General features: G+C 41.0%; 1 protein-coding gene across 1 annotated transcript in view; it reads right to left on the bottom strand.

Annotated features, from left to right (window-relative positions):
- Positions 1 to 4,484: 4,484 nt before the first annotated feature.
- Positions 4,485 to 11,908, bottom strand: part of arfgef3 (ARFGEF family member 3) — a gene marked incomplete in the record, with an annotated part of 37,362 nt that continues 29,938 nt past the window's right edge. Inside the window, 2 exon segments of the mRNA XM_035663853.1 lie at positions 4,485 to 10,784; positions 11,139 to 11,622. Of these exon segments, the coding sequence (XP_035519746.1) occupies positions 10,593 to 10,784; positions 11,139 to 11,622 (676 nt within the window).

Raw genomic sequence — 11,908 nt, 5'->3', positions numbered from 1 at the left:
GCTTGGGAACCGGAGGGTCGCCAGTTCAAGTCCCACAGACAAAAATATGGAGTGTGGACTGGTAGCTGGAGAGGTGCCCTTGAGCAAGGCAACCTAACCCCAAAACCTGCTCATGAGGCGCTGGTAACACGGCAGCCCCATCACTCCACCATCTCTCCCCTTTGCATGTCCACATGTCCACATGTGCATGAAGTGTGCATTTCAGCCTGTATAAAAAAAAGAGTGAAAAAACAATTTCCCCCTAGGGGATCAATAAAGTATATCTTATCTTATCTTAATGTAGAAATCAGAATCCTCCACTTTATTGTCAGTCATTGTATCCAGAGGTCAAACAATGAGACAATAAGGAATGTACCGTGAATATCACACAACAAAAAATAATACAAATGTCAGTATTACAAAATAAAGATTTTTTGACTGTAAAACTGTTGATGCTCACTTTGATTTAAGGTCATAATTGGGAAAATACCATAAAAGGATGCTACAGCAGTGTTACAGAGAAAATACACATTGTAAGAGTAGAAATTAAATTATATGTACATTTTTACAATGTGCAAACAAAACAAGCAAATGAGTGACAATGTCTTTCCAGGTTATGTATGAGGAATGATCACTGTAAACAAATATGTAAAATACACTCTGCACCTTCTTCAGTTATTTCTATACAGTACATGCTGCAGGATGGTGCAGGTGGAGCAGGGTACAGACACAGGTCTTAGTGGACTCTCTCTTGTAACTAAAAAATCAGGTTTGATTCCTGTAAAAGACCATAAAAAAACAGTCTTCTTCCTTCTCCCTCCTTTTAACAGACAAGTTCAATGCAGTTATCTGAGAAGTCAGGAGTGCTCAGCAGCATTGAACTTGTCTGTTAAAAGGAGAATAGAAAAATCTATACAGATCTACAAAGAGGTCTTGGTGCAGCAGGGCAGGGTGATGACAGTCTATTCTTTGAAGTCTTGTCTGTTTTCATCTTTCTTGCTTCCCTTAAGATCTAGATTGATGTATAATGGGTAGAAAAGGGTTGATGATGATGTTCATCCACCCTGTATTCTGTCTTGACTCAGTCCTTGATTTCTTCCTCTATGATTGCCTTGTCGTTCAGCCTCATCTCTTCTTCTGCCTCTATGCTGCCTGTCTCTGGTCCAGGACTCGGCGGCAGCAGCTCCATGTCTTTGCAGCTGCTGCTTGTGCTGGCAGCTCTGGCGATCCTGGTGAGTGTCTGTTCATACGGTGAGGGAAGGTAGACCATTAGGAACACGCCGTCCGTCACATCCTGCTCTGAGCTGGAACTGGGGAGCCTGTGCTCCCTACGACTGCGTCGGATGGAGGACAGCAGCTCGCAGTTCCTCTCCGGATCCTGCAAGTCCTCCAGGGCGATCACGTTGGCCAATCCCAGCTTGTTGTTGAGGTTGAAGCCACGCCTACGGCGCCACATAAGGAAGCCAAGGGCACTGAGAAAGAGGAGGAGGAAGGAGACGGATGCTATGGTGATGTAGGTGATGACTCTTGCACTCATGATGGCCTCTCCTGAGCTCTGGCCCTGTGAGTCAGACATAAATACATGAATGCATTCTTACATTTTTCTTGCATTAATTAATAAAATTCACAAGTAATCTTAACACATGAAGTGAATATTGTCATAACTAGTGTAGTGAGAAAAATAAATTATATTAAAAATTATCTTTGCCCATTAATCGTTTTAATGCTCATGTAGATTTTCATGTTTGACATACTTACTTGATAAAGAAAATTGACTTTTTCAATGTACTACACTGTGCTGTGTTTTTAAAGTAAGGTGATAAACTATCTGGTTGTTAGAGGGAAGTAAGTGACATCTGTGACAAAAACAGAATTAAAATAAAATAATAAGAAAAAAAATATATATTATTATTAAAGGGGATACTAAAGTTAGTTGATATTCGTACAACATCTGCCAACAGAGGGTGCTGTCAGTCACAAACAACTGTGGCCTCTCCGTGAATTAATATGTTCCAACTGCTGATGGTTACTGTGAGCACACAGCTACTGAATATAACTTACATTTGAACACTTTTTAAAGGTCTGAATGCATGATAAAGACCTGGTAACCTTTAAAGCAAAATTTAAAAACAAAATAGAGTAAATTTTTGTTGCAGATGTTGGAGTACAAGCATCAAAGAGTCACTGCTTCTGAAATAACACTAAAACAAAATATATAAATTATAAACCACATTTTTTTTTTGCTTCAGGGGACATGATCTGTGCAGGGGAAATAGTATAGTTTTAGAGACACTTGAAATGTTTAACTCCAGTGAGGATAGTGCGTTGGTTTTAGATGAGCTACAGTTAGTTTAGAACACAGCGGGATCTCTTGGATTAGAATTCAACGGTCTCTAAGTAGAGATTTTTATTTTATTCAATCAGTTGTATGATTGTATTTATTTTGGTGTAAATGGTCATAACAAGTGAAGTTACAGTGTGGACAACAAAAAATAAATAAATCCACATTTAATCATGCAGTTTTCAGTTACAACATAATGGAGGACAAAAGAAAAGAATATAAATTAGTTGGGCTTTGAAGTTCAAAATGAAAACTTCCAAATGGATCTTTGATTAACTCTCCATCGACCTAAAACAATCAACAATCAGATAAGGACTTTATCTGGCATTAGCATACCTTGTTATATAATCTCAGGCTGAATGCCAGAATGCCATCATTTTGCTGATACACTGTATAAAGCCAGAAGCATGTGCAAGCCCATGTTTTGATTTTCTGTCTTTACTGGATAATCCTTCACAGCTACACCCAAAGGTGACCGGGCTTTTGCTGTCCAGTGCCCCTCAGTTGTAGAACTCTCTGCCTAATGACCTCAGGCAGTATCTTCTTTCAAATCTCTGCTAAAGACTCACTTTTATTGTTTGGCTTTTTCTTAAATGATGGTATTTGTTGTAATCTATTGGACTATTTTATCCTGTTTATATTTTTATAGCTTTTACTATTGATTTTTATTGTAAAGCACTGTTTTTGTTATGCTATATTATTTGTAATGTTAGTTAGTAAATTTCCCCAAGAAGTTAATAGTTTACTTAGTTCTTAATGTATAAAAAATATAAAAAGTGTTTCTGGAAATACTTCTTTCTTTTTAGTTTTTATTTATGAATTAAATGATTAATAGATTAATGACTAAAAATAGTCAACAGATTCATGATGACAACCGTCCCAATCCACCCGTTAGATGTGGATACACTCACCGGTGCCTGTCTGTCGGTGGAGGGCAGAGCTGAGGGTCCAGGCGACCAGTCCAGAGAGTCCCGGCCGGCTGGTCCAAACTTCATCCAGCTGCTCTCCATCAGAGACCGCATGGTGGATGGGTGTAGGATCTGAGGCCCAGCCGGAGCCAGGGGCTACAGAGGCCGAGAGCAACTCGGAAGAGGTGCAGTGGATGTAGAGACGAAGAAGACGAGTCTGCTGTGAGCTCAGAGGGACACTGCCTGCAGAGCTGAAGTGATCAGCCTGAAATAATGACTGGGAGGGGGGAGGAGGGTGGGAGAAATGAGGGCAACAGACAGTCCGTGTGTCCAGCTGAGAGGAGACGCGTCACTGGTCCTGATGGGAGGATTTACAGCTGCTGAGAGCTGGTCAGCAGCAGCAAAACACAACCCTGTGAAAGAGTTCCCACACCTTCTAAAACATCACATTCAAGAACTCTTCAAAAACATGAAGTTCATGGTTTTCACGGGACAGGAAGGGTATAAAAACTGTAACCTGTAACGTAACTAAAGCTGTCAGACAAATGTAATGTAGTGGAAGTACATAAAATGGAAATACAGGTACAAGAACCTTCAATTTGTACTTGAGTAAATATACTTTGTTACATTCCACCACTGTCTGAGCGTTTACTGATCTGCCACCTCTGTTCTGTTTGTCAATTCATGGTTAAAAGAAGTCAATGATAAATGGTTGTAGAAGACAGGATGCAAACAGCGCTCTCATGTGTTAACACTTTGTTCAACAATACACTTGAGCCTCATCCTTAACACCACAAAGACATCACGGTACCTGCAGCTTGATTATTCCACTTTTGGCCAATCAGGATGTGAAGACACCCACATTTTTGAAGGCATAAGAGGTGAGGAACTGCACACCCCAGGGCCTTCTGATCCTTCCTGTTTGGTGCAGAACTCACTTCATCATAGACATAGCTCTGGTTTTAGGTCCCACTGAGATTTATTTGCTGTACAGTATTGTTACCTTTTGGGAAGGTTGGACCTGCATGTCAGCAATTTGAAACATTCAAAATAAATGTATATAAAGAACACACAAGTCACTGCATTTGCTGGATTTAAATACGTTCTAATATATGAATACCCCCAAGTTTCTCAACTAGATATTCCTCTAAAATCCATTTCTGACCCTGAGCACCTTTTGAGTATGAACAATTGTCATAAGTCACTGTTGGAGGCAGAACAGATTGCTCTCATAGACAGAAACACATGAGAGAAACTGCTTTTATTGTACAACACACAGAGCAGACAGGCCTTCTGGGAAAAGCGCTTTGAAACATACAGCAGTTACACAACTGTAAGACTGAGCTCAGGAGGAAAGAGGAAAGCCAGAGCAGGTCAGAAACATAAGAAGGAGAGATTACAGGTGCTTCTCTCTGATATCAAAAGCAGAAAAAAATACACTTTTAGAAATCATCACAGTCACAATATAAGCTTGACCTGCTGATGTCGGTCCGGCGGCGGAGCATTTGAGGTCAGTGGAGGAAGCAAACAGTCAAACTAGGCACCTGAATGAATGTGCGGAAAGCTTGTGTTCATATCAGGAACCTTCTGCACATTCATCTGCAGGGATACAGTAGGATGCCTCATACATTTTTACAGTCGTGCCGTTCCAAAAACAGCCTGAAAATCACACGCAGTCTCTCCTACATACCGGTGGTTGTTGATATCATCCAAAAGGACATAGACAGTGCGTTTGCATTAAATACCTCGTCTGAAGTCGTACCTATTTTATATTTTCTTCTCTCTCCGCTGACTGGCTTTGGTAAGAGTTTCACTAAGATATATGATTCGTTGATCTGAATGGTTGAAGTTCGCCGGTGATAGATGGCAATAGACAGATGGTTCATCCAATTCCAACCAACCTGCCAAGTATGTTTTTGAAAGTGCCTACCCTTTTACAAATAACTTCCCAGATGGTTCTGTATAACAAACCACCTGGCACAGTCAGGTTTAAAGTTGGGTGAATTAAATCAGCATTTACTGCCAAAATATGCCCGTTAAGAATTCTTCAAGAACACAACTTGATTACAATATGTAAATATGCCTATTTGATAAAAAGAGACTTCCCTTGGTGACTGGTGTGACCTTTTATTTCTCTGGTGCTATATGTTAATTATGACACCCTCGGTCATGTGATCTTCCACTTCAGAAACTGTGTCAGATGTCTGGGTCATGTATATAGTTTCTCCGTCAGTGTCTGACAACAGGGCAATGTTGTCAAAAGGTGGTTTGCTTTCACTCCTACGCTCTCAGACAGTCGCTCAGCCTCAGTTCATCAAACTAAACCCTCAGGAACTGATTTATCCAACAAGGCAGCCAGTGAGTCACACTGTCAGCCACACAAACAGTCACTCATCTACCTACTGAGTTCTAAAAAAAAAACTAGTTTAGTGATTTTTTTGTTTTCCACTTCAGCTATAGACTTTTTCCACTTTTTCAGCAAGTTCTTCTTTTTTAGCAATCTGTCTGCGCTCCGGGCTAAGCGAGTATACTAGGTCAATCTGTTCAGCGTCCCAGTAATCCCTTGACTGCACAATAAGACCAAACTGTAGATGATTTTACTGTAAATTATTAGTAGAAATGCGATTACAGTTTGCAGCACAAGGACGGAGGAAGGTACTGTTACAAATCAGAAAGCAAAAGAGCTTAAAATCTAGCAAAGACTTTCTCACAAAATCTTCCTGATGGAACAGACGACAATTGACGGATTTGGAGCTTCTCTTCAGAACTATGAACTATCCCCAAGTGCATCAAATCTGCTTAGAGAGGAGATGACGTTTGTGCTCGTGATGATTCTTCAGCGTGCCACAACCTCTACATTCATGATTCAATCTCTTAATCTCAGTGCTGCTACCTCACATATACATTAGTAGTAAAACCTTAAAAAAAGAAAAGAGGTGCAGACTAAAGGCTTTTTCTCCTCTTTGGAGGTTGACATGAGACACATAGACACACAAACAATATCCGTGAGACTGAAAGCAGGACAGTCACCAGAATGAATGAATGACTGAATGAAAACCAGGCGAAGCAACAGCATGAACTGTCGGTGCAGAATTGTTGCATGACACTGACACATTAGTCTTTTTTTAGATGGAAACGCTGTCATAGACTTAACACCAACTAAATCCTTCCCTTCACTGCTGCAGATCACACTGATGGCCGACAACATCTGTCCACTCGCTGCTCGCCCTCAAACAGCAGAAAATGGGGACAGGTCAGGGACACTGGGAGGGGCTGAGGGACAGCAGAGACAGGACAAAACAGAGAGCGAGACATGCGCATGCTGTGTGTCATTTACTGGACAATCAGAAATTGCTACTTTGTGGGAACAAAAGTGCAAAGGTCTCACCCTCCACTCAAAAATCTGCGTTTCCTCTTGTTCCTACAGCATGCTGCTGTCTGTGCAGAGTTTGACACTAGGAAGGATGGTTTTTCACATTCATCTGCTAGAAAGTGGAAAGGTTTCTCTGTGCTCATTTAAAATATGATTTTAAGGGGCGGAGCCTACGAGTATGATTTGTGACGTAAATCGTACGTAAATTATAAATTCATCATCCCAGTCCAGTATGCAGCTTATACAAATCTGACATGGAAACTTGAAGCCGCCAGAATGCACACACTGGGAACGGGCTTTACAGGGAAGTAGGAGACAGCAGGAAAACTAACAAAATGTGCATATTCATATATTCTGGAATTATTAGGGTAGAAGGAGTAGATGATTTTAATGTGGAAATTATACATTTGTTGCAAAAAAACATATCAGACACATTATTGTTTTAAGAAGATTACTTGTATATGTCTTAATACGTGTCCCGAGGGGATCTTTAAATGATTCTGGGCCCAGAGTTTTGCGTTCACAATGGTAGTTCTTTGCTTTTTTTCAGAGAAAATCAAGTGCTTCTGCCACCTAGACTTCTAAAGTTGTAAGGTTGTAAAGTTGCTACTCATGTGAGGACATTGTGTCACACACTTGGAGCACAGTCCGACCTGTGGCTACAGGTGAGTTGGACCTGCACACAAAGATGCAACAGTTTCTCAAGGTCTTTCATAGCAAAGGTGTAGTCGGAAATTTGTAACGCAGTGCTCCATGTTCAAAGTACTAAATCGGAACAGAAAAGCATCCATGTAGGAGTGGAGAAATTAGGATATAAAGGAACATATACCTTCTTGCATCACTTTGGTTTAGTGGGGGGTTGGACCCTAAAAGTTTAACCTCATGCATCAACAACCATGGCTGAATGATGAAAGTAGTTTCTCTGATGGCCACCAGATGCTTAACACAAGTGACTGGGATCACAATTAAGTTACTTTAATTAAGAAGAATCTCAAAAGACACAAAGGTGTAGCTGGAGCATTTCCTCACGTTTTCACATATCAAGACAATAGTGAAGCCTAAACTCAAACTCCAGAAAAACCTGTGGGTGACTGTCATCATTTTGGCCTCAACTTGCCTACATCTCCTTCAGTATCTAGTGTTGCATAATGACATTTAAATGATTATCCCTGTAACATGAAGGATAATGTTCTTAGGTGCCACTTATGTGGTGGACAGCTGGCCAATAAGAGGAACAAATGAGAGTGAATGGAGCAGCAGAAGGAGCCGGCAAAGAGAGAGCAATGAGTGCAGATGAAAAGGACAAGAGTAAATCTCCTTAGGAGCTTCAAGTGCCCCTCCCAGACCTGGCTGCCCTCAATATGGTCCGGGCTGGTGAAGTTAGCATCAGTTCACAACAACATTATCATTAACATTATCAACATTATCTTTTTTCATTCATTCATTCATTCAGTCACAATCTGTCCTGATTCAGCTCATTCTGCAAACCAGAGATCCAGTTATATACTGTAACTGTGTATCTCTTGTGGTATACTACTACACATTGGTAGAATGTAGGACTGATTGTCTCAAGTTCAGTAAGTAGGAAGGGCAAAATAGACTTTCTGATTTTTGTGATTTTGCTTTTTTTAAAATCATATAGCTAGGGATCCTCTACATCCCTATATTCCCTTCTCAAATGTAACAATGTGTTGGCTGTTTTACTGTGGTAAACAGCTGTAGCAGTTTTGTTACAAAAGCAGGTGGGTATTTAGTGTCTAAGGATGGAAAATCGATATAAACTGATGATCCTGTCCATATCTTGAAACTCCAACAGCCTTAACTTCATGCATTGGTCTCGATGAAGAACATTGCCATTATAGAAAAAAAAGTTGGTAAAGGTGGCTCTGATGTAAAGCTGTATCAAGACCAGACCAATCTACATATGTAGACCCAGATGTATATTTAGTATCCGCTCCTATGGGAATCAAACCCCTAACCTGATAGTGTCAGTAGTGCCTTACTACTACTGAGTACTGTTAAAATCTCAAATCTTCTCTTAAACAGAAAGAAGAAAAGCAAATGGCACAGTATCAGATAGTATAAGCACACAGTGCACCAAGTGGTAAAATATGAAAATCAACTCTAAAAATAAAACAAAAGAAAATGCTAAATATGACACATATTTTAAATAAAGCATTTACATAAATACATGTACACACATTAAGCAAAAATAACATGTAGTATATCATAGGCATTAAACATTAAAATACACATACTGTATGTGGTATTTGGTTAAAATAAATACTTGATCTCACTCCAGAAAGTGAACAATAAACAAAGACATTCAGTTGAAGGAGAATGAGACTGCACAGTATTTAAAGCTGCATATAGAGATTGCATGGCGGCAACAAACATTCATATACAATTGGAACAAATGCGAAACACATCTCCACCGCATGTAATGTGGCCTCACTCTCTGACTCTGGAAAAAATAAAATAAATTTCAACTTTAATCATGTGACCTCATTTTAGCTGGATTCTGTGGCTGTGATCTGTCGCTGTTGTGTTTATGCATATGGATGTTTCCCCCTTATATTATCTGTTGAGGAAGTGAACTGGCAGGGTTTGGTAGGCCACCCACAGTTCTTGCTATTAGTCCCCATTGTTATCATAACCAGTAGTAATAATGGGATGAACGTAGATAAGAAAATTGATTTTTTTGACATTTTGTAGTGCTATGGAGCAATATTTTGATGAGCGAGTGTCTGTTGTTTGGATATTCATGCTCTACAGCAGCGATTCTCTCTGATCATCAACACCAGTCATTCTTCCAAAAAGTTCATTTGAATTGATTTTAAACAGGTATCAGTTAACACTATGGACTATATAAAAGTGGATATATTTTTTCATAAAGTTGAACTGTCAGTGTTTTGATTTATTTCCATTTGTACAAAAACTGACAAACTGTTACAGTTGACTCAATGACTTAGTTGGGCAGCTGTGGCTCAGGAGGTAGAGCGGGTTGTCCACTTATCAGAAGGTTGGTGGTTTGATCTGCAGTTTCTTTCATGTACCCCCTGGGGTACACTTGCATGTATGCATACATGCACAAGGGTGAAGTGATACACAATTCTGCTGACTGCAGAAGGCAAAAGTGTTTAGTGTATGGAAACCATAAAACATAAAGGTGTTGAACAGGAGAAACATAAAATGGAAAAATCTAATGTCATGTTACAGAACTCGCCAACAGTGACTGCAGCATACTAACAAATTTAGCAATCCTCTGAATGTAAATAAAGCTGTTTTTACTTACTAGCAAACTCCACAGGTTACCTTTTTATAAAGCGTTGATTCGTTAAAGGGAAAAGTATGCATGTGAACTACAATAATCATAATTCATTGCACATGATGTCTGAATCCACATGAGGATGAAGCAATAATTCAAAGTAATTATTTATGGCCTTAGTGGAGGCATATCGTGATGATATAGTGATAAAATGACAATAATGTGACAAGAACATGAGCAATTCTGCAAATCCGTTTTTTAAAACTTAAGCTTTGACACTCTGTGTGTGTGTGTGTGTGTGTGTGTGTGTGCGCGTGCAAATGAACTACTTCAATTGAGGAACAAGAGGCAGAAATGGCACATTCATGATCAAATCATTTCCATTACGCACGAAAATACCTTCACACACTCAATCCTGGATTCTTCTCACCACATTCTGCATTGGCCAATCAAATCCTCCGACTTAATGTCACATGATGTTCGCCAGTGTCCTCCCTGTTCTTCCCTCCCCGTTCCACCAGTCAGTAACATTGGGACGTTATGATGTCACAGCCTGCCATTTCTCACCCTTTGCATTGCACCATCAGCCAATCAAACCCTTCATTATCTACGGTTACATGGTGGCATCAGACCAATCAAATTCATCTTTCATCTGGTTACGTCCTTTGCTGACAGACAGACTGAGCTCCTCCTCCGCAGCTTTTGCATTCCTTCGCTGCAGTGTCACAGAATGATGTCATAGAGTCTGCCGACGCGACCCAGCCAATCACACAATGCCTGGCGGACGCGGCCGTCGGTCACGTGGCAGGAGAGCTGGCTAAGGCAGGGGTAGAGCGCCGGCTGGAGTGCCAGGAACGAGGAATCTGACAGGCGGAGGACCTGATTGAGGAGAGTCAAGACCATGTTGGTCCACGCCTGCAAACAGAGAAAAAACTATTTCAACAACAAAGCTCAATACACAAGCAGACTGTCTTGACACACACACACACACAACTAGCTATCTATCGATGATGTAGATTAGTTTGCTAGTTCAATGCGTCTTGCTAACATTTTAACTTAAGATGTTACGATATTATTATTATTATTATTATTTATCTTTTAACCATCCTCAACATTTGGTTGTCTTTCAACACAGACGAGCCTAGCAGATAGCAATAAGTAAAGGAAAGGAGAACGTTGACTGAGGCTTGCTCAACTGTTATTGGAGCACAGAGCAAAAAGGAGTGGGACTTAGGAAGTGTCAATTACACACACGACCCTATACAATACCTGTATCTGAGCCTCAGAGTCCCTCAGTGAGATGCTGTGGGAGCTGATGGTGGATCCTGACCGTGGTCTCTTCTCCTGCCTCAGGACCTCAGGTCCCGCACTTACTGAGTGCCTCAAGGGGGGACCTTGCTGGTCCACCAGATGCTGGGGCCTCTGTGGGGGCCTTTGTGGCTCCACGTGGCCCCTCCTCTCTCCAACACCGCCTCCAGCTGCCGCCGCCCGGCCCTGCTCCTTCATGAATAGATTGACGTGGCTCTGCTGCGGCTGCTGTTGCTGCTGTTTCCTGCGTTTGTACTCCATCATTAGCTTGCTGATGGTTTTGTCTGTGGCGATGGTGTACAGTTTGTTGCCGGCGCTTTCCCACCATTCCTTTCTCCTTCCAGGTCCAGTGCTGCCAGGAGTTCCTCCAACTGAGCTTCCCATGATGCTGGAGTCCCTCCTCTCGCCATCAGTCCGGAAGTGGTGGGGCAGACTGCCTGTGCAGCTGTGAAACAAGAGGAAATGGTTGCTTTAACTGGACAGGTGACTGTACACTTCAGAACAAAGAGAATTGACTCACACTAACTTACTACAATTAAAACCCATGATGTAAAGTCGGTTCAGTGTGACCTTCATTTTCTACCACACACCACATGACCAAAGGGATTTTGGGGTTAACAGGAGGTGGAAATCAAGGCGGCAGACTTTACTGTAGATAAGAATGGTGGAAAGTTAATTTTATTTATCCCCCTGGTCCCCTAATGGGACTTGTGTAAGAGGATATCATGATT

The sequence above is a fragment of the Morone saxatilis genome, unplaced genomic scaffold (assembly GCF_004916995.1).
Source record: "Morone saxatilis isolate NCDOM2014 unplaced genomic scaffold, NCSU_SB_2.0 Contig19, whole genome shotgun sequence".
In the NCBI taxonomy this organism is placed as follows: Eukaryota; Metazoa; Chordata; class Actinopteri; family Moronidae; genus Morone; species Morone saxatilis.
This window is presented reverse-complemented; position numbering and strand designations above follow the sequence as displayed.